This window comes from Nannobrachium achirus (assembly GCF_963921795.1).
Source record: "Nannobrachium achirus genome assembly, chromosome: 12".
NCBI classification, from domain to species: domain Eukaryota; kingdom Metazoa; phylum Chordata; class Actinopteri; order Myctophiformes; family Myctophidae; genus Nannobrachium; species Nannobrachium achirus.
The window spans coordinates 54,947,151-54,970,686 of NC_137832.1; the positions used below are offsets into that span (position 1 = coordinate 54,947,151).

At 44.0% G+C, this 23,536-nt stretch overlaps 2 protein-coding genes across 2 annotated transcripts in view; both read right to left on the bottom strand.

The window, feature by feature from the left end:
* mamdc2a (MAM domain containing 2a) overlaps positions 1–17,480 on the bottom strand; it is a gene marked incomplete at both ends in the record, with an annotated part of 73,246 nt that extends 55,766 nt beyond the window's left edge. The window contains 3 exons of the mRNA XM_080738770.1: positions 3,520–3,657; positions 4,609–4,699; positions 17,229–17,480. Coding sequence (XP_080594896.1) covers positions 3,520–3,657; positions 4,609–4,699; positions 17,229–17,480 — 481 coding nt within the window. The remainder of the gene's footprint in view (positions 1–3,519; positions 3,658–4,608; positions 4,700–17,228) is intronic.
* The window catches only part of LOC308296260 (tight junction protein 2-like), a 76,046-nt gene continuing 67,861 nt past the window's right edge, over positions 15,352–23,536 (bottom strand). Inside the window, exons 22-25 of the mRNA XM_080739465.1 lie at positions 23,465–23,536; positions 22,391–22,909; positions 21,518–21,603; positions 15,352–19,382 (exon numbers count right to left, since the gene is read on the bottom strand). The exon at positions 23,465–23,536 is cut by the window's right edge and continues 24 nt beyond it. Of these exons, the coding sequence (XP_080595591.1) occupies positions 19,241–19,382; positions 21,518–21,603; positions 22,391–22,909; positions 23,465–23,536 (819 nt within the window). The 3' untranslated portion in view covers positions 15,352–19,240. The remainder of the gene's footprint in view (positions 19,383–21,517; positions 21,604–22,390; positions 22,910–23,464) is intronic.

Sequence of the window (23,536 nt, forward strand, 5' to 3'; positions counted from 1 at the left end):
TTGTTAAAAAATAAAACAAATAAAATAGGTATTATGAAACGAAACACTTGAAAACACAACGTCAAGTCAGATGATGAGTCCAAAACAATAAGTAGGCTTACATTAACAACTCACCCTTTGGGGAGGAGGAGGAGGAGAGAGTGAGGAAAGAAAGACGCTGCGTAAAAGTCATCTCCAAAGTCCCAGCCAGCTTACCAACAGTCCATTAAAGGCAAAAGGATATCACATCGGCAGAATGTGTTTGAAAGCACGCGATCACGAAAGCAAAAGTGTCCCTGGTAAAAGTTAGTTCTCTGTAACTGTCGTCTCATCATCCTGCGTAGCTAGAGTCTCGTCCGCAGCACCTGGAGTCTTGAACTTATCCTTGCAAAAGGCCAGAGCTTCCTTGGGTGAGTTGAAAGTAGAAGTCGCCTCATCTACGGTTATCCAGAATTTGCTCGGGTGCCTTATTCCGTATTTAACCCCTTCCGAGGTGATGGAACGTAGGAATTCCTTTACTGGCCCGAAAGCTGCCCTTCTCTTTGATGTTTCAGCAGACCAGTCGGGGAAAATATACACCTTTTTGCCATTGTATGTCAGTTGGCCTGCTTTCCTGGAGAGCTGGAGTATGCGTTCCTTTACCCGGAAAAAATGGATCCTTGCCAGGAAAGCCCTTGGCTTATCAGAACGTGGATTGCCGGTCCGATGAGCACGATCCACCTCCGGGGGGGAGTCGGGAAACTCGTCGGGGAATGTTTTCTGCAAAAAAGACTGGATAAAGGCCACTGGGTCAGCCTTTTCCAGCCCAGGAGAGATCCCAATCACTCTTATGTTGTTCCTACGACTCCGGTCTTCTGCTATGACGAGCTTCTCCTCCAGATTAGCACATCTTCTCTCCAATTCAGTGATACACATCTGCAAACTGTCCATGGAGGAACCAAAGTTCTCAATGGCCTCCCCCTGTTCAGCCACGGTCGTGTTCAGTGTGGCGACTGCAGGACGCAGCTCCTTTCCGAAGTCATCAATCTTCTTCAGTAATTTCTTCTCCAAGCCAAGCATCATGGGTTGAATAAAACCATCCATAAACTCTTTCAGTGATTCCTTGAGGACCTCGCGCAGCATGCTCTTTGTAACCGGAGCGTCAGCGTCGCCCTGCATTGCGCCGGCCATGTTGTCGGCGTTTGCGGTCGGAGACCTGGTACTCCTCGACCTCGTGTTAATCGTATTCGGCATGAAACACGAAACAACTGCAAAAACAGACGCTCACCAGTGTTTTGGGCGTTTAAAGTCTCAAAAGAACTATAAAGGCAGTAAAAAATGGGCTTAAAAAATGTGAAAACTATGCACCTCCACAGAGCTCAACAAACGCGTCCTACTCGGTCGCCATCTTGTCGGAACTCCCCCGCAAAGATAGATTTAAGAAGTGGATTGCATCTCCAAACTCCACTACTGCTGCTAGTTTTGTTGCAACCCGGGAGATAATAAAGCGTGATGAAGAGGTGAGTGCTAGGGAGGTGAGGTGGGGTCTGAAGAGGTGAGTGTTCAGACTCTCAGACTGTCTCTCTCAACAATCTCCTACTGCAAATAAAACTAAAAATAAGATCAAGATCATCTGGCTCCAGTTAGTAAAAAAGCGTCTGGCCAGCATGACAGGATGACACCACCACTTATCATTACAGCAGTAAAACCTAAACGCCACAGACAGATTATTCTAAAGCGGGGGGGGGGGATTGTGGAAGCACCATGGAGTGCAGAGAAGAGGCTAATGTTAGACCTCTTACAGACAGTGGAAAAAAATGAAAGAAAGCCAGAGGGGAGTGGACGGAATGGTGCGGCTTGGCATGTGGAGTCTAGAAATGCACGCGCACGCACGCGCGCACACAAACGCGCGCACACACACACACACACACACACACACACACACACACACACACACACACACACACACACACACACCTCGTGGAGAACCCATCCATGCATGCACAAGTCTATGCAGAAGCTAGCACACGATGCTATGAATGAAAATGATAACCTTGCCTTTTGAAGTACATAACATCCTACCTCAAATTTGTATTTAAGTACTATACAGCACTTAAATACTGAACTGTGGGTGAGTACTGTACTGTTACTACTGTTTCCATATTGGATTTCACAGTAACAGACAGTTTAACCAACAGCTCCTCTGAGAAATAACATGAGAACTCACTTCCCAGCTGCTGCAGTGAGGGGCCCTGTTCATGTGCGCACGCACGCACGTACACACGTACACACACACACGCGCGCACGCACGCACGCACACACACCATCCCACCCCCGGCTAAACCCACTAATTCTATGTGACAAGTGGCCCCTTCCCCATGTGAGATGCTTCCTTACACACACACTCTCTCCTTCTCCCCCTCCCTCCCTCTCTCCCTCTCTCCCACACAGTATTAACCGAGGACAGCCGGTAACTTCAGGTCGATGTGGTGTTGAATGGGGTAACTTGTGTGTATGGATGTATTCAATTTGGCTAAATAGGCTTAAAGAAAGGCTTATTTAAATAGATGAAACATCAAGTAAGAGTACAGCTAGCACAATTCTGATTGGTCGATGCCTTGCCATGTGGTGTCATGTGATGTTTGTGCAGTGGTTGGAGGTTGACCTTTGACCTCGTAGTGGTCTAAGTACCTTTTTACCAATTATAGAGGGGTAATGTGGTACCAGATATGCAGCTCGGCAAATAAAATGTGAATTGAACCCAGTGCATGACGGAGGACGATATCACGATAAATTAAATCTCCACGATACGATTATTTTCAGTGTTTTCTTCATCACGATAAACGATAATATCTCTTATCTGAGTGGACTATCTCCCCTGGCCAAGCAGAGCACTATAGACATTTCCACACCCGGGATTGAATCCCCGGGTAGGAACGTGGAGGGAAGCATTTACTCAAGTACTGTACGTACAGTGAGGACAATTTTTAGGTACTTTTACATTACAGAATTATTTCCAATTTTCTATAATTTTACTTCCACTGGTCCACTCCATTATACATCTCAGAGATAAATATTGTACTTTTACTCCACCACTTTAGAAAACAAACTAGTTACTACTAGTTGCTTTGTAGATCTTTATTAACATGCATTTACCAATTCATCCCCCTATATACTGTACTTTGGAAATTAGCCAAGCTATGGGCTTGTAGATCTGCTACTTTCAAAATATTGTAATACGTATACATATCGTCACTGTCGGGCAGAAACCTTGTATCTCCAAGTTTCAAATTTGTACGTTCTTTTGTAAAGTAAAGCCCTGCTTCATCATACAAGGCGATCGCACAAAAGTAGTGAAAACAGCAGATCTACTTGTAGATCGGCTGTTATCACTAGTTTAAATCATTTTTAAAATGATAAATGCAAAACGAACGGTTTTGGACATACAAGGTTTCCACCCGACAACGACGATATACATTCTACACACAATGAGTACTTTTGAAACTTAACAGAGCACAGCTTTAAATCACACACCATATACTGTAGCCTACTGTCCTGTACCTTCTTCGTTCAGCGTCCATCGGGCGTAGGTTGGGTCCGACACGTAGCCACAGGTGCCTTGCTCAAAGCTGCAGGAGCCAGGCAGCAGAGCCTCAAGCGACTGTTGAGCTTCAACCAGCAACCAGCTCAGCAAGAACACTGCAGAGGAGACATGGAACCATGACACAGTGTTATATTATAGAACAGTGGTTGTCAACCTTTTCAGGCTGTGACCCCCAAAATAATCATATTTTAACTGCCCCCCCCCCCCCCCCACCCCACCCTGACATGCACTAAGAATTGAGGCATTCCATTTTGTATAATGTGGTTCTGTTTGAAAATAGCAGATCTACATGCTCACGATCGTCTATTTTCACAATTTCTGCCTCTAATATTTGACAATTTGGCCAATGTTTAATTTGCCATTTTAGAGGTATCAAAATTTTAGAAACTTTAGAAATGTGCATAAACCCTCTAATCTATAAACTTGAACCTTATGTTGGTTTGTTTACTGTTGAGTGAGAAAACACAATTGCACATTAAGTTAATCATCTGTGGACCCCCCAAAATAATGTGGGGACCCCCCCTGGGGGACCCCACCCACAGGTTGAGAACCACTGTTATAGAAGACATGGAACCATCATATAAAGCTTATGCGTTAAGGCAGAACCATGCAAGACACAACACTAGATGTAAATTCTACAGACCTACTAAACATTAACTGCACTGCAGACTGCAGAGAGACTACAGAGCTACTAAACAAAGAAGAAAACACATGACAGATCACATAAACACTTGTTAAGCCCGCTTTTATACTCCGTCGTACCGCGGTGTCGCTAGCCAGAAAAAAAAAGAAAAAGAAAATAACTGATCTACAAGCTGCCAACGCGTCTGTGCATGCCAAGTCTGCCAACGCTTGGCAGCTTGTATCTGTTCTTTTTATTGGCGAGCGACACCATTGTGCGATTGAGTAGGATAGATCGTCCTCAGCAGAAAAGCAACTATTTCTATTTACCCTGTAAAGAAAAGCAAGCACCGGTCATTGTAGCCACAGTTCTGAGAGACATTATAGGCTAATACTCTTCCCTGGATGAATTCTGATCTTCGAACCTCCGAGTCCCAGAGAAGAGACGCGTCTTGTGTGACTTTCTGCGTCCTCTGCGTCCCCGGTGCGTTGCGTGTCCAAAAAGTCCGGCTTTCTCTTCACCAGAACGCGCGCGTCATCACATCATCACATCATACAGACAGACTGACTGGGAGCGAACAGCGACAAGTTTGGCTCATCACATTATCATAGATAGCTGTCTTCACGTTTACGTTCCCTGTCTATCACATCACATGGTAGAGATATCTCCCCGGTTGGAAAATCCGTCGGCGCGTCCCCCTTGGAAAGCAGCAGACGCGCTTGGCTCGTGGCCGTGGATAGATTGATAGATGGCTCTGGTTCTGGTGTAGGAGGTTCAAGCCGTTAGAACCGTTGTGTAACGGATCACATGCAGCCACATGCAATCTGTGCACGCTACTATCCTCCCACTCCTCTTCCTAAAATGGTAAAAAAAAAAGAAAAAAAGAAAAGAAAGAAAGTGTATAAAAGATAAAAGTGACTCTTATCTTTAATATAGCTTGTGTTCTTATATAATTTGTTATCTTTTGTATGACTGCTGCTATAACTGCCAGGCCCGGTTCCACGGGGGTGCTCAGTCCTGCTAAGCACCCTCAGTTTTCCAGTGGAGCACCCCCATATAAGATTTAGAAAAAGTTCTCTTTTTTATTATTTATTTTTTAGTTTTGTCTTCTAAGTTAGCTAACAATGGCATGTTAGCTTTGAGAGAAAATGCAGCTTGCGTCTCCCCTCCCCACTCATTAGTGAAGCCAAAAGGTGTTAATAGTCGGCCAACGGTAAACAAAGCTTTTGTTTGGCTCCTACATTTGCATGCACATGACATGCATGCATGCATGCACGCACGTGTGGGGGGCTGACTATAGGTTAACCTAGCCCCCCCCCCAGGTTAGACCTATGTTTAATATTTTTCTCAACATTTTCTTGTCAATTATACCAATTCAATTTAAAGGAGCCTTTGGCATGAGAAACATAAGTTTACATTGCCTAAGCAAGTATCAAAATAGTAATACAATAAAAAAAAAGTAGAAAAAGGGGAACATACCTACAGTTGGAGGGGGCAGGGGGTACAGCATTGTGTAAACAGGACTATGTCACATGTTGTCCTAATGTACATGTTATAGTCAATATACAGGCTATAAAGTAGCAGTATGAAATATGAAATACCATTCCTTTTGCAATTTGTCTTTGGAATGCTTTCTGCATAGTAGCCAATAGCCTACTGTGTTTTATTTGTCATTCAATTTAAACTAGTTTAAAAAGGACCCCAATTTAAACAAGCCCCAAAGACAATTTTTATATGTGTTTGTTTTGCTATTTTATTCACTGAATAATAACATGAAATAATACAATGTCTAGTCTACCTGTCTACCTGAGCAACCCCAGTTAAGATTTAGAAAATGTCCTCTTTTTTATTTTTTTCATTTTGTCTCTAAGTTAGCAAACAATGGCATGTTGGCTAGAGAGAAACTGCAGCTTCAGATGTTTGATTACACTCTGAGGGTCGACAAAGAGCTGGCAGAGATTTTCAAAACAATCCCTAAACATACTACCTACACATCGCACGCCGTTCAAAATGACATCATTGCACTGATGAGCACAATCGTGAAAGAGCATATCGTGCAAGAAGTTGGGGAGTCCTGGTTTACTATCAAAGTGGACGGCACCAGGGACCCTACAGGCAGTGAGAATGTTTCACTAGTGATTCGCTTTGTGGACAAGGAACTCAAAGTGAGAGAAAGGCTCATTGCAATGCTGACAACAGACAGCAGTCTGCCATGGTGACAAAATATCCCTCATGGAATGAATGAATGATGTCAGTCAACCTATATCTACCCATCCATCCACCCCTAAACCCCCCCCCCCTCTCTCTGCTGTGGTCTCTTTACTCCCTACTTTTACTTGAGTAAAAGTAAAAGTAAAAAAAAAAATGCATAAATATAACCACAATTAATAAGTACCACAATTAAAGGTAGCCTACTCACACAGTATGTCATAATTCACATAATGTATTTCACAGGTGGATTCGATATTTCCGAACATCTTCAAGGTTTTAAAGAAAGAATACTTTAACACGTTTTTAAATTATAATTATTTGTAAATGTTAATAAAATCTTAGTTTGCCAATCTCTTTTGACAATTTATTTGGGGGCCTTCTTGCAATACCCCCCAAGGCCCCTAGCTGGCCCAGATTGGGAACAGCTGCTCTACACTAATAATTTTGCCCAAAATAGCCAAAAGCTCACAACGGACTGGTTGCAATCGTAGATTGCAGTTTTCCAAGGTTCCCGCAGAATAGAGATGCTAGGTTTCCTGTGGTTAAAGTCCCCACTTTAATTATGGGAAAGTTGTTGTGGTGGAGAAGTGCTCATGCAGTCTCTACTTACAGTAGGCATCAATACTGCAATGTAGAAATATGTAGTCTAACAGTCCTGTATTAAACATTTGAAGACAACAACGCTCACCTCAAAACATACTCGCTACCAGGTATCCCTAAACAAGTAAAACTACAGTATGTCTAAACCTAACCTTGTTTCTAAAAGTAACCTCAGTAAAACGGGGCCTAAACCTAACCTTTTTCCTAAACTCAGCAAAACTATGCCTAAAGCTGACCAGACCTTATTCCTAAACTTAACCTTGTATTGTAGTATTATGATGACTATTGATGCAATAATAGGCCCTTTCTTTAGGTATTAAAACGGTCTTAAAGGGAAACTAGGGAAGTCTGTGTGTGTATATTACAAACACATTCTCCCCTCCCCTCTCTGATGCGTTACCACAGCTCTAGGCAAACCCCGCCAACAGAAGCTTTTGATTGGGTGAACCGGAGCTAGGAAGTGCTCCTTTTGCACCGTGCGGAGGTGCCGGGTGTTCCGACCACCTCAACCTAACCGTAAGCCTAACCCTAACCTAAGTAAAACTAACGCTGGTGAGTAGCTAACCTGTCGACGAGGGTGAGTAACTAACCTGCTGATGGGGGGGGGGGGGGGGGACCTCGCTCTTTCGAACGACCGTCATTTCGACAAAGGAGCGTCGGGAGGGTTAGCGACACCCCACGGAGGTTAGGTTTAGGGTAAGGGTTAGAGTTGGGTGTCAAACAGATGACACGTAGTAACAGCGAAACACTCCCCCGATGGGGGTGAGTAGCTAACCTGACGATGGGGGTGTGAAAACGATGCGTCTGTGGTGTGATTCCAAATTGAGCCTCTCGGACAGACATTAAAAGGGTAGCTGTCTTTGATGCTTTGATTAGAGTCGAGATCACTAACGAGCACAGGACAGGTTTGACCCTTGTATGGCCCAATCAATCAACCAACTAAGTGCACAACCCCTTTGAAGTTCAAGGGTAGCAATTAAGAGCTCTGGCCGAGCTCCCCTTACAGACTTTTCTGTCCCGGTTGCAAGGGATGAATGTCAACATAAACAGTGGAACAGCACCAAAATACAGACATAGTAATGTGTCTTTCTGCAAGGAAACACCCCAGCATAATAATATAGTGACAAAGGGAAATGACTGCACAAATATTTATAAACATACACACAAACTCTGCACACCTCTGTTTCAGCTGCAAGCGCCCGCTGAGATGATGATGACGATGACACCATGCGTCCTCATCTCTCAGCAAAGCTCACAATAACACTCGTAGTTTGCTTGATGACCGCTTGTAGAATAGATATGCCAGGTGTACATGATCTGCTTGCTGTGTTGGGCGTGCGACAGCGCCGCGAGCCACGGACCACACATTAGTTAGGCTTTAGTTTGAAAAGTAGCAGAAGGCCATAAGAGAACACTCAGAAACACTTTAGCCCATAAACAGACTGGAGCTCTGTGCATGGACCTGTGTGCGCGTGCGTCCCTGTGTGTGTGAGAGAGAGAGACAGACAGAGACAGACAGACAGACAGACATAGAGACAGAGGGGATGTGTGTTTTATGTTGTAAAGTTATGTAAACTATATAGGTCACAAGTGGTTAGTTAAAGCAAGGTCTTTGGCCAGGCTTGGTTCTCTGTCACCTCCTCAACACACTGTCTGTCTGTCTGTCTGTCCCAACTCAGGGCAGGATGTTTTCAAACCTGAGCTATAAGCCACACCATAAGGTACTTGTTAGGAGTTCCATCAACAGTCACTCAACCTACCGGGGTGTGTGTGTGTGTGTGTGTGTGAGTGCGTGTGTGTGTGTGTGTGTGTGTGTCTATTTGAAAATAGACGATACAAGCTCACTATTATGCGACGTGATGTGAGCTTGTAGATCTGCTATTTTCAAAGAATCTTGAAAAGTATTTAGGATATTATTTTTTGAAACATTTTAAATACTCACATCATGTGTGGGGATCCCATTCCCTGGCAGAATATATTTTCAGATGAGGTTCCGCTGGCATGAAAACGTTTGCGAACCACAACATTATAGAAGCATAATGCCCCCGCCTCCCCCAGCCAAGACCCGGCCCAGCCCTACCAATAGGTCTCAGGCCGCCGGTCTGGCGAGTAGTGGACTGGGGTTCGATCCCAGCTCAGTGCGAATCACAAATAAGCAACTTCACCTCAGAAACAAGCCCCAAAAAACAACCAATATCCACAAGTGACTCTACAGAAAGAAAACAAGCTCTAAGTATCATATATTAAGCAGACTTTGCAACACTGTCTCTTTGGTCCAAATAAAGACAGCACAACTGTTAAGTTAAATTCAGTTTATTTGATTTGGTGTTGTGAGGTGTAAGCAAAAAAGGGGGGGAAAAGCCAGAAAAAAAGCAGACATAATTCATTCTTCTCCTTTTACATTGTCCTCCTCTCATTTAAAAGGAGCACTTCACTCATTTTCAACTTTATCTTCATATAGGTGGTCCTCACTAATGCACCGTTCCTGTCTACTCACAGTGTCTCATCGTCATCGGTGGGCTGTGGACAGTTCAGAAACCTGCCTACTAGTGACATCACCGATGGATGGATTCCAAGCAAATAGAGACTGGAAAGGTAGCATGCTGAAATAGAAAAAAAAAGAGGATTAAAAGAGAAGAAATCTTGTTGCCGCAGCTGAATCTGTCGGCAACTACAACGTGTAGAGTTGTTGTCATTAGGAATGTAAACATAGGAGCACCACCGGAAGAGGAGGGCTGAAGGAGAGATGCTTTTTTCAAAACCACTTCACGTTGTGGTCCCCCATGCCCCGCCTCCCTGTTCCTCTTTCTCAAAAACAAGCGGCACAACAGGCCACAAGCCTTAATTACATGTAACTTTTTAGTGTTTTAACCAAAGCTACAGTATAATGCGTCTTTTCCGGGACTTGCCGCAATGCCGGTACGTTTCAATATCACGCTGCATTGAGCAACTAAGGGAATCTTCATCGCTTCCGTGTTCATTGCTTCCGCGTGCGTCACACATACGGAAGTCGGTAAGCCAATCAGAGGCAGTCTTTACGTATGCAGCCTGTAAGAACAGCTGAGCAGCGCAACATCGGAACTGGCTCTGTTGAATTGAATTGTAGTCCTTGGATAAGTCCCGGAAAAGACACGCTGTGATTGGCCAGTAGTCACTTTGACTGCCAGCGTTCCCTTAGTTTTTCCAGGAAGTCCGGACTAGAACTTTTGCACATCGCTCCAATTTACTGCAGAGGCGAACAACGCATCTAGCTCTTTCTTTATCTATCATTTTACGTACCTACTTACCCACCCAAAGGGAAGTGCTTGTTGTGCCACTTGTTTTTGAGAAAGAGGAACAGGGAGGCGGGCCCAGGGCAACATGAAGTGGTTTTGGTCCCCCAGAGGCAAATGTTCTGTGAACCCATGGGTTCACAGATTGGAATAGACCAAACCTGCCAACCAAAAATGCCCTTAGTAGTCAGATTCTGAACTGAGCGAGTAGACAGAATCTTAAATTGAGTATTAGTGAGGACCAATTATATTATATGAAGATTGGAAATGAAATGCTCCTTAAATAACAATTAATTTAACAGTCAGTGTATTCCATGAGCTTAAAGGGATAGTTAACCCAAAAAATAATTTTCATCGATAATCGATTCATGGATATTGTCTCGGAATCCCTTCATAAGGAATCTAACACATTTAGTGGATGAAACTGAAGATACAATCAGGTTTTTTAGACACAGAAATACCTTCACTCATCCCGGAGAGAGGCCTGAAAGCCTAGCTGTCATTAAATAGTAGGCTACACACCAGGAGCCAATCAATCCCTCCAGAGATTCTGCTAATGGCAGGAATCTGTCAGCACCACTGCCCTAAACATGTAATGTTGTGGTTAGTGTCAGCACCACTGCCCTAAACATGTAGTGTTGTGGTTAGTGGGAATAAAAATTAACAAAGACGCACCTGGAAGGAAGTAGACTAATGGAGGGGAGGAGCCAAACCGAGTTCCTTTTTTGACACAAAAGAGGTGGCACCCCCAATGGGTTCCCAACTTCCCATACACCATACAAAAAGGCAACGTAATTATATCTTAACAAACTTAACAAACCTTTATTTTTTTTCATACAAAAAAGAATGTTTCAAAAATATAATTGTGTCTATTCAGTGCCTCCTTATAATGCTGTTCAGTGTGCATAACACAATTTATACAAACAGCATGTTTTTAAATTAATATGAATTGATGGAACAAAACTAAATGGCTCCCGCTGTGTACGGACCATAACATTCACTCTCTGTAGAACCAGGGTGTCGCCTCTTTGCAGACGAGATACCGATCTTCAATCTTCGAGGCCCCCGAATACTTGGCAAAACCCTGTAGAGTAGTGAGTAGTGACAATAAAACCTTGCATTCTCTTTATTCTGCAAGTTTAGCTTTAAACCTCATGTCAACAATTGCACTCTTGAACGCGCCTCCATGTTGAACGTGTATGTGCATATGCGTGTCCGTGTTCCCGTTTACTGAGTGCTCTTTTAAATGAACGATGGGATCCAGTTCGAAGTCGCTGGACACTGAGCACTGACTGAGTCAGTGAACAGAGATCAGAATCAACGGATCATCCACGGGGAGGCACAGCTCATCATAGTGCGGTATGCTATGTATTCCTGTAGGAATTTTTTGCCAAAATTGTTTTTTTTGCTGTTTTGGCTTCTATAGGGACCAAACTATCAGAAAATGACGGGGGTCAAATTTTCAGACCCCTCCCTCATTTCCTGGGGGCGGGTCACTTCAGTTTTGGCCCTTTTCGGCCTTGTTTTTCCCAATTTCCCATAGGATTTTTTTGCCCAAATGGCTTTTTTTTGCTGTTTTGGCTTCTATAGGGACCAAACTATCAGAAATTGACGGGGGTCAAATTTTCAGACCCCTCCCTCATTTCCTTGGGGGCGGGTCACTTCAGTTTTGGCCCTATTCGGCCTTGTTTTCCCAATTTCCCAAAGGATTCTTTTGCCAAATAGATTTCTTTTGCTGTTTTGGCTTCTATAGGGACCAAACTATCAGAAAATGATGGGGGTTAAATTTTCAGACCCCTCCCTCATTTCCTGGAGGAGGGTCACTTCAGTTTTGGCCCTATTCAGCTATGTTTTCCCAATTTCCCAGAGGAGTTTTCTGCAAACAAATGATTTGTTTGCTGTTTTGGCTTCTATAGGGACCAAACTATCAGAAAATAATGGGGGTCAAATTTTCAGACCCCTCCCTCATTTCCTGGGGGCGGGTCACTTCAGTTTTGGCCCTATTCGGCTATGTTTTCACAATCTCCCATAGGATTGTTTTGCTAAAATATACTTGATCTTTTGTTGTTTTGGCTTCTATAGGGACCAAACTATCAGAAAATGACGGGGTAGACATTTTCCGACCCCTCCATCATTTCCTAGGGGGGGGGGGGGGGGGGGGGGGGTCACTTCAGTTTTGGCCCTATTCACCTATGTATTCCCATAGGAGTATTTTGCTAAAATTGATTTCTTTGCCGTTTTGGCTTCTATAGGGACCAAACTATCACAAAATGACAGGGTTCCAATTTTCAGACCCCTCCCTCATATCCTGGGGGGAGTACTTTACAGTACTTTATACACAACTTCACAGTATATTCTGAGGATATTCAATAGTTTAGGTAGGAACAGTTCAAGTGAGGAGGATGGGGTAGCATTTATACTTCTAACCTGTTATTATTCTAGTCAAATACAGGATCTATTCATGATCACTGTTATCTATGTCCTCCCTTTAAGGCTCATTCCCACTGGGCCAGATAAAAAGATACAAAAATATCTTTCTCCATTCAAGTGGATGGTAAGATACAGATAAAAGAAAATATCTGTCACAGATATTTTTTTATCTGTGTCTTACCATCCGCTTGAATGGAGAAAGATATTTATTTATCTGTTAATCTGGCCCAGTGAGAATGGGCCTTTATACTGTTGGCAAAGTCTCCAGTCCAGTGCCATAGCACTTGCAGAGACTGACTGTCCCTTGCAACCTGCTTTGCACCCACATGTGATGAGCTCAAGTATTGCCTTTGGAGCAGGGAGGGCAAGACACCTGACTGGAACATACCCTCCACTCTCTGAATTCCACCAATTCTCTTCAATTGGTGGAAGCTCAGGGCAATTGGAGATTGGTGTCAGCAGCCTCTTCAATGTGTGCACCTCCTCAAAATCATGTCCCTTGATGAAGGTATCATATATGACAACGAGCTTGAAAGAACTGTCCCTTGAGAAATACTCAAGCAGTCCCTGGCCCTAACACATGTCAACTTCTCCTTGGTTGATCACACAGTCAGGAGTTCCTTGATGGACATAGTGAGCTTCATCTCTGGATGAAGACTTTGTGTTTTTCGACTGATCCATATACCTAATATTACCTATCAAAGACAACTTGACCCTCAACATAGCCAGCCATCATCGTTATGATGCGTTTGTTGAATGCATCCTGAAGATCTGACAGCTTTTTGTCTTTTTCATGTTCTGAAGCAAACCCATGGCATCAACAATAAGAACTTTGATAGAATAATCGTCCTCCGTCAGATCATGCTATGGGACACATGGAAGATCTTCCTACAGGGGCTCTGCCCTGGCATCTTCAATTGCATGCAAAATGTGAACCCCCTCATTTTCTGACAGTTTGGTCCCTAAAGAAGCCAAAACAGAAAAGAAGAAAAAAAAATCTATGGGAATATAGAGCCGAATAGGGCCAAAACTGAAACCCCCCCTCCGCGCCTCAGGAAATGGGGGAGGGGTATGAAAATTTGAACCCTGTCATTTTCTGATAGTTTGGTCCCCATAGAAGCCTAAACAGCAAACAAAACAATTTTAGCAAAAAAAAAATCCTATGGGAAATTGGAATGCATAGCTGAATAGGGCCAAAACTGTGACCCGCCCCCAGGAAATGAGGGCGGGGTCTGAAAATTTCAACCCCGTTATTTTCTGATAGTTTGTTCCCTATGGAAGCCAAAACAGCAAACAAAACAATTTTTGCAAAAAAGTCCTATGGGAAATTGGGAATGCATAGCTGAATAGGGCCAAAACTGAAGTGACCCGGCCCCAGGAAATGAGGGAGGGGTCTGAAAATGTGACCCCCGTAATTTTCTGATAGTTTGGTCCCTATAGAAGCCAAAACAGCAAACAAATCAATTTTTAGCAAAAAATACTATGGGAAATTGGGAATACATAGCCGAATAGGGCCAAAACTGAAGTGACCCGCCCCCAGGAAATGAGGGAGGGGTCGGAAAATTTGACCCCCGTCATTTTCTGATAGTTTGGACCCTATAGAACCAAAATCTGCAGAAAAATCAATTTTGGCACAAAAATCCTACAGGAGCTGTATTTTGGACATAGCATACCACACTATCATGGCACGTTCCAGCTAGTAGTGGCTTTATGGCACAGCCCGCAGCAGGCGGGAACAGGGATGAGCCAAACAAGAAAACGCACTGCGACCGGCCACGGGTGCGTTCAAAAGTATCGAAACGAGGTATCGTTCGTTTTTACGTGAACCGATACTCGATAGTTGCGTTCGATACCATTAAAAGTATCGATTTCGGTACCCAACCCTAGTCATTATAGGCGAATATTTTCTTGAATTTTCTCTCTTCACCCACCAAGTAAATAGCGAAAATAGTGGATCAACGTGCCACCACCATTTTAGAAATGGGGCTTAAAAAGAGTAGTTCACCCCCAAAATGAATTTTTTCTGCCATAGAGACTTGAGTTCAATAATATTTTTTTGTATTTGTCGCATTCCTAAGACAAAAATGTGATTATAGTAAATGTACCCTCATTGATTCCGGATGGGGACCCGAATGCATGGCACTGAATGGGTCTTTTTTTTATTATTTTAATTTAATTTTTGTCTTAGGAATGTGACAAAAAAAAACTCAAGTCTCCATGGCATGAGTAATCAAAAGAAAAAAAAAACATTTTGGGGGTAACCAATTTCTTTCCACGGGAGACCTTCAGTTTTTCAGCATCACCCAGCTGATTGCTGCCCAGAGGAGCAGTTGTGTGTTGCTCAGGGACACTTCGGAGTTCGGGCACATTGCTGAGAGCTGGAATGGTACCTGGGACCTCCTGAGTCCAAGGCGGGCTCACAATAGCCTGGCGTTGCTCATACTAATTCCTCACTGCGTGTTCTACCAACAGGGGGTGGTGTTGTGCAGTCTGGTTTATTAACCAGGCTAGGCTCACAAACCGTCCAGCTATGGCTGTCCTGTTTTCACACATAAACTCTCTGGTTAATACTTTTCATTTCATTCAAATGTTATGAAAAAAAGCATTTAAACACTTTGATCCTGGTGTCCCTATTTTGGGCATGTCTTTATAGGGCAAAATGTTCAATTAAAAAAAATAAGAAAAAGAAAAAAGGAAATAAACAAAATATCAGATTTACAAGCTCAAAACAACATGTTGTGAGCGTGTGGATTTTTTTGCATTGAAGTCATTGCAATGAAGTATAAAACAGGGCATTCATTCACGGGAAGAAGAAAAAACAACAAAGAAAATAATAAAATAGGGAGATACAAGGTTTCTGCTCTTAACAGTTAGTGTAATATAGTTCTGTCCAATCGTATTCGGTTTGAGATCAACGCCAGTCAGACAAGTGGGTGGTTGTGGTTGGTCTGCTCTGTGTGTGTGTGTGTGTGTGTTCGTACTGTAAGCAAAACACCCAAGTCATTCCGGCCAATCATTGTCACGTGTCTCTGTAAAATACGTAATTTCTGTAAAAATAATTGTAGATGTACAAGCTTGTATAAAATAAATAGCAAATAGCAAAGCAAATAATAGCCCCCCTGAAAATAATAGCACAGAATTTATTTGGGTAGGCCTACCTGGTGCTTATAACCGGTGTTTAATATGCAAAGACCTCCGGATACTATTAGGTACCCGGCTACTACTTGCTCCCGAGCTACTATTTGGTCATAAACGGTAAATGGATAAAGTTGACAAAAGGATTGTGATGCTACATTTACTACTTTTGCTGGGGACCCCCTAGAACCCCCCATGGACGCTTGTCTTACAAGTACAAAACGGCCTGACGCCATGCGACACACACACACACACACGCGCGCAAACATATCGTTGCGGTCGGGCAGAAACCTCTTATCTCCATACAGTATTTTGATATTTTCTCTTAAATTAACGCCCTACTTGATCATACTACAGCGTCACACAAAAAACTTCAAAAGTAGCAGATCTGAAAGCTTCAACCGTGGCACGAAGCGAGGTGTTTTGAGCTGTTGTAGCCTAGATCTGCTACTATTTCTTTTAAACCTAAATCCCGAAATGTAACGCTTTTGAGGTTTCCACCCCGACAGAGACGACATCACGCGCCCAAAAGAACCAATCTATGGTCTGTATACGCTTTGTTCTATTTAGCAAGCGACACTGTGGTGATACGGAGAATAACGTCTAATTTATGCTCTGTCGTACGATGGTGTCACATGCCGGAAAATAGCGATTTTGTAGCTTTGTGGATTTGCTCATTTTGGCGTGTGACACCTTTGTACTATGAGGTATAAATCAGGCTTTAAGGTGCTGCATAAGTGATATTTGTCTCTCTCTCTTTAGCACTTTAGTTAACAGTAAACACATTTCCAGGTGGGTTACAAATTAATTGCACCCAATAAGAAAGAGAGAACCCCAGAAATATCAGCTTTGTGTTCCAGACGGTTCCAATTTCACTGTATACAAGTTCTATCTCCCAGTTGGATAACAATTGTTGTCCAGACCTGAAAATGTTTACGAAAGAGCTGGAGAGACGGGACGGGAGGACGGGACGGGATGGTCTCGACCCCCTTGTTACAGAACAAACCCTCTATAGCAATATATATACAAATATAGAATACTACCCACACACACACACACACACACACACACACACACACACACACACACACACACTAAATAAAGTCACTTACAGCACCTTATAAATCATCTGTCGGGAGGAAACCTCATACGTCCAAAACTGTTAGTTTTCAGGATTAACATTTTTTTAAGTAGCAGATATTCAAGCTCAAAACGCTTCGTGACATGTTTCGAGCTTGCGGATCTTCTGCTTTTCATTTGTTTTTGTGGGAGGCTGTAGCATGATCAAGTAGGGGCATTCATTCACCAAAAAACACAAACAAATTGAAATAATATTGGCGATAAGAGGTTTCTGCCCCGACAACAACAGATTCAGGCTTTAAGGTTTGAGTGGCACTGTGACTGGGTCCCTGGCGTTGGGCTGCGTGGCCACTAGGGGCACTGTGACGGTGTTGGGCTGCGTGGCCACTAGGGGCACTGTGACTGGGTCCCTGGTGTTGGTCTGCGTGGCCACTAGGGGCACTGTGACTGGGTCCCTGGCGTTGGGCTGCGTGGCCACTAGGGGGCGGTAGCGCTGAGCGTGGAGGTGGAGGGACAAGGCCGGGCGATGGCCCCGTTTGTTACTTCGGCGCACGGCGGCGGCGTGCATTTCAAATAGCCGAGCGAAAAGCTCACGACGCGTCGAAACCTTTGGTTCTGTGGTCTGGGGATTTCTGAATAATTAGGCTCAGAAAAGTGCTGTGATTTGCCAGTGGATTTTCACTGTTCATTGATCCCGCCCCCCTCTCCTCCTAGCCCCTCCCCTCTCCAGTTTTTCTCCCCCGGGGGGGGCGGAGCAGAGTCGATGATTGACAGGCAAAATCCCCCAACAGAGACATTGCAACTGAAAAGCCCTTACACTTGAGAGAAAAAAACCTGCCATGGCTCACTGAAGTGGATTTTTCAGTTAAAACCTTTTAATACACGATTGAATGATAAAGACTTTTTAGTTTGTAAAAACTACATGAGATCTTTAATTGTGTCATCCTATTGACTTGTTGTACGCGAGAACATGCTGCACATAACGTTTTGATGTCAATAAATAAAACGCCTCGTAAGCTTTGTAAACGTCGGCTATTTTCGGCGTGCGCCGCCACCACACGACGGAGCGTAAAATTAGGCTTGAACCTCGTGTTTCTCCGAAAGAAAAAAGGCACTTCAAAAACATTTGTAACAAATTCCAGTGTTACTATTATATAGAATGTCTCTCTTTGTTACCTCATATACACATATGAGAGTATATATATATATATAGATCTATGTATGTATACACAGGCATTTTCATATAGGAAAGAATGCAAAGATAGCAGTATAAACACTTGACATTATTATATATATATGTTATATATATATACACACACACGTATTGTATTATAGAATGTATAGAATATAATATATATATATATATATATATATTTTTTTTTACATAATGAGTTTGCAGCTTGCTGGCGATTACAGGAGATACAAAAAGGGACAGATAGCGACAGTTGGGGACATGGTGTGGCTTTGTTTGGTGTTTGTGGTGGTGGGGGGAACCCGTGGCTGTTGCGCCCGATTCGTACGCAGTCGCGAGCCGAGCGGGCAGACCGGCCTTTCTCGCGGCGCCGGCGCACGACTGATGCGCACGAAAACGGGACGTTTAGGTTTTCAGTTGCTGAGGAGCACAAACTGAAAAAGTTGCATAGGCAAGAAAACAAGTGCTACCTGATTACTCAAGTTCTCTCTCTCTCTTTTTTTTAAGTTAAAAAGAAACAAATAAGTACAAGTAAACAAAAGAGCAACATGGGAAAAAAAGCCTTTTTGTGTTTTTTGTTGTTTGTAAAATAACGCACACGTGAGAGGAACAGCACTACATGGCTAGCACTTCCTCGAAGCGAGTGTTTATGTTCTGAGAAAAAAAAATCTCAAAGAAGCAGGAAATGTTTCCAAGTCAGCAGCAGTGGATTGGTTGCAGGGCCTTGTGGTGGTGGGTTGGGGGCGGAGCCCTGATGGAATGGAGAGTATGCAAAGTGTGCGCAAGAAAGAGTACGAGTGTTGGTTTATACCTCCGAGAAAGAACTTAAATAAAATATAACCCACAGAGTTAAACTATAGCAGTCAGAAGTGTGCGCTGGCCGTGTGTGTGTTCGTTCGTGTGTGTGTGTGTGTGCACGTGGTACATTGACGGTTCTTTGAGCTGGTGTGTGTGGTACAGTGACGCTTAATATATGTACTTCGGCGTACGACAGCGGCGTCGCGCGGCGAAAACAGCCGACGCGCGAGCTCACGGCACGTCCCGCGTCGTGAGCTTGCATGTCGGCAGTTTCCGCCCACGACTACGTCTCGGAATGGCGGTCTTGCGCACAAAGCAGGGAGTGGAGGCTTCGAACACTAGAGTTCAGTGTCTTGGTACTGGTCCAGTTTGGGGCTGTAGAAGGCCTCGCTCTCCACCGCGCTGCTGTAGAAGGGTCTTCCTTCAGAGTAGGGCACCTTGGGAAGGTGGCGCGCATGGGGCTCCTGGTGAGAGCTGGACCTGGGACAACAGAAACAGGAAATAAAACCATACGTTAATTAATTACACAGCTTGGTTTGAAAGAATGCTTGGATCCTGGATTGGTCAATCGCTGATGTCAACAGTGAGTTATTTCTGGATAATTACCGCTCAGTTAAATAACGGACCGATGTCTAATCAAAGGCTCAGAGCACCTGGCTGCACTGATGCGTGAATGTTATGCCGTATCCAACATGGCAGCCATGTAAACAAACATGACAGCCATGTAATTATCCCTCGTTTAACTGCCTTAACTGGGGTGTGTTTTACCATTCCTCTATCCTGTACGTCGTCGTTGCTGTCAGGCAGAAACCTCTTATCTCCGTATTTTGACCTTTTGTGTTTTTTCCCCAGTAAATTCACATAAAAGCATCAAAAATAGCAGATTTTTCCATTTGAATCCTGAAAAGTAACATAATATGGATGGACATAATATGAGGTTTCCACCCGACAGACAAGGAGTTCTCTCTCGTGAATGGATAACACTGGTATCCCAAACTGAAAATGCATTTGCCGTTTCACTAAAGAGCCCGAGAGGGGTCCTACTAATTGCACTTGTGTACTTTTGGGTAGTTTTGTGTACTTTTGGGTACTTTTGGGTATACTTTTGTGTACTTTTGGGTATACTTTTGGGTAGTTTTGTGTACTTTTGTGTACTTTTGGGTATTTTGGTGCAATTAGTAGGACCCCTGGAGAGACCCTCATTTCTGGACAAGGTTCACGCCACGGTCTTAAGGTGGTTGCACACTGCTGCGTTTTTCGGGCCGAATATCGGCCCGAATACCATATTCGGAGCACGCAAATAAAAAAATCTAACTCACGTTATGTCAGTCACGTTTGCACACTGCCGCCCGTTTCGCGCACCACTCTGTCCCTTGCTCTCTCTATCTCTCTCTCTCTCCTTGCCCTGAAAAACGCATTTCGCAACGAAAAACGCAGCAGTGTGCAACCAGCTTTAGTTTTCTTTGTGATTACATTTGTGGGACAAGCACTGTATGCTAGCATTTAACAGAAAAACATTTTGTTCTGGTTCTGGTTTAATACATTGCAACAGCAAAGAAATAGTGATACAATAATAGTAAGTTAACACATTCCAAGCCACGGGGAGCCCCTTAATATTAAAACCGTACTATATCGGACTTCTGAGGGGGGGGGGGGGGGGGTCTCAGCCGCTCGTCTTTTCCCGTACTTTCCCGTATTTACCGAAATAAATGATTTTCATCCGAAAATCGGCGATCGTCTAACCTTCCCTAGTCACCACTCGTGCATCGATAGCTCATGGCTGGTCTGACATGAAGCAGAAGTGATGTCATGGCCCTTTCCTTCTCCAAGGCACCTTCCACCCATTCATTTACTGTCTGTACACGAGTGCTTCTACTGCAGCCGTGCTGGGGGCTATGCTAGCGAAACTTTTCAGTTCTACTCTTGAGTCACACGTGGATTATTTGAGGGGACATTTACGTGAACGGATCGCGCACGCGAAACGCACGGGGACATGATGCGTCAGCCGAATCTCCCACTCTAAGCCAATGCAGATTGAGAATTTCACTAACAACCCGGATCGCGGAATGGTAATGGGGGATGAAGACCACGTGATATAGCGCTGGATGTCTGGTAAAATGAATGCGGTTCAGATCATAATATAATAATAGAAATTTCACGGCTAATCTACCAACAACCATTCTATTTCGGGCTGGCAAAGAGTTAAAAAAAAGTCTATGTGAATTCATTACGCCCGCCACCTTATGAATTCACATAGACTTTTTTTTATATGAACAATCAATCAGTGTTTCATTATTATTTCAATGAAAACGATTAGTTTTTCTTAGTTTTAGCCTTTGTGGCGCACTATAGGGTCATAGTTTGATCTTTTGTAGATCCCCATGGGCCTGATTCACTACCTTGTTTTGATGTTTTTAATGTTTTTCCTTTTTTTTTCTGCTTTATCGTGAATCATTTGTACTTTTTCATACACGCTTCATTCTTGCTTTGTATAGCACTTCATGCATTTCATGTCATGAAAGGTGCTATACAAATAACGTTTATTATAAGTATTATTTATTATTACATAAGAATCTGATCAATATCACCTTTGGGTGTTAAAAGCGTGAGGTTACCCTATAGGCTGTGGGCGGCTGTTGTCCAGTTTGGGGGTCTTGTGGGGGACGGCGTAGATGTCAGGGTGCTTCTGGGCGATCTCCAGCTGAACACAGGAAGGACAAACATGGAGGATTTCATGTCAAAGCCGTGCTGAAATACGTGGAGATGAGAGGTTTCTGCCTGACGGCAACGTTATATGGATTCTATTTACACCTGGAATTGAAGTTACACACATTGAAACCTGATAGCGTGTTCGACATGCAAAATACATCGTTGTCAAAACCCTGACAAATGCCATTAACACCACTGGCATCGCTCATGCTCTAATGTTTCCAGGTCTTAATGGGCAGTGTTGGGGAAGTTAAAGTTACATGTAACTGAGTTACGTAACTAAGTTACATTTGCTGTAACTTGCTGGTAACTGAGTTACATTCATATTTCTGTAACTCGTCAAGTAACTGAGATACTTTCTGGGTCATTTTTGCTCAAGTTACAAGAAGTTACAAGCGAAGTTATACTTTTACATTTACATTGTGTTAAGACTGACGATCAAATGTCCTCAACAGATCATAATTTTCTTCTTTTTTTTATTTCTGCTGGCATGTGACTTTTTTGTAGGATATTATATTTTGTTTCATGTACACCAAATGTACATTCTCAATTTAACGCTAGAAAAAAAAGTAACTCGGTTACTTTTTCTATGTAACTTGAAACTTTTTAAGTTACATTTCTCCAGGGGTATAACTTTAACTTGATCAAGTTACTGCCATGGTGAGTTACTTGTAACTGTACAAGTTACGCTTTCAAAGTAACTTCCCCAACACTGTTAATGGGTTAATAATACATTGCAGCTGCAAAGAAAGTAGACAAACAAACAGTGATGCCCGTACCCTGGCGGTCTGGGCCTCCTGCAGCTCCAGGATGCGGTGGGCTCGGGCCAGGTGGTCCATCTTCTCGAAGGCCTTGATCTTCCCCAGGAAGGAGCGTGCGGAGGGGTCCTCCACGGGGCTGCCCTGCCCGCTGCTGGCTGCCGTGCCGGGGGGAGGGGCCAGGAGCGACGGGGCCACGGGCGCTGCCGTCGGCGTGGTGGCCGCCACGGGGGCAACGGGGGCCACGTCCGGCTGAGTCCTGCCGGCGGGCGGGGCGAGGGACTGGGTCTTGCCGAAGGAGTTGAGGAGGTGGTGCGGTGGGGGCGGCAGGGGGAGCGGGCTGGAGGAGCGGGCCGGGTGGTGGTGGTGGTGATGGTGGTTGTGGGGGGGCGGCAGGGGGGCGGCCGCGGCGGGGGTGTCGTTGCTGCTGCTGGCCGGGCTGCTGCTGGACGGGGAGTCGTAGCTCCGGCCCCCCGCGGGGGGAGGCTGGTGGTGCGGATGATGGTGCGCCGGGTGGTAGTTGGGGTCGATCGGCTTCACCTGGTAGACGAAAGGTGTGTTGTTATTACTAGGGCTGGGACTTTAACAGATTCATTTTGGATTAATTAATGACATAAAAAGTGGCGCATTTTAATCACGCTTTGTTTTTGCACTAAGGAACATTTGTCACTAGACGAGTTTCAGGCAAAAAAAACCCCAGTGCACGCAAATGGGAGAAGAAGCCGATCAGACGGCCCAGTGCATGGGAAATTTACATTTAAAAAACTCAGTGAATAAAGGAAAAACAGGAAAAACTCATTGATTCACTTGTATATCAAAATGTGTTAGAATGAGAGGTGTTGTACCTTGGGATTGTGTAGTGTACTGTACAGTATGTTATTGAAGGTGTTGTACCTTGGGATTGTGTAGTGTACTGTACAGTATGTTATTGGAGGTGTTGTACCTTGGGATTGTGTAGTGTACTGTACAGTATGTTATTGGAGGTGTTGTACCTTGGGAGTGTGTAGTGTACTGTACAGTACAGTATGTTATTGAAGGCGTTGTACCTTGGGATTGTTGGGTGTACAGTACAGTATGTTATTGAAGGTGTTGTACCTTGGGAGTGTCTGTGAGGAACACGGGTTGTGTTGGGTTGGCTTCACCGCTGGTCACCCTCCTCATGTGTAG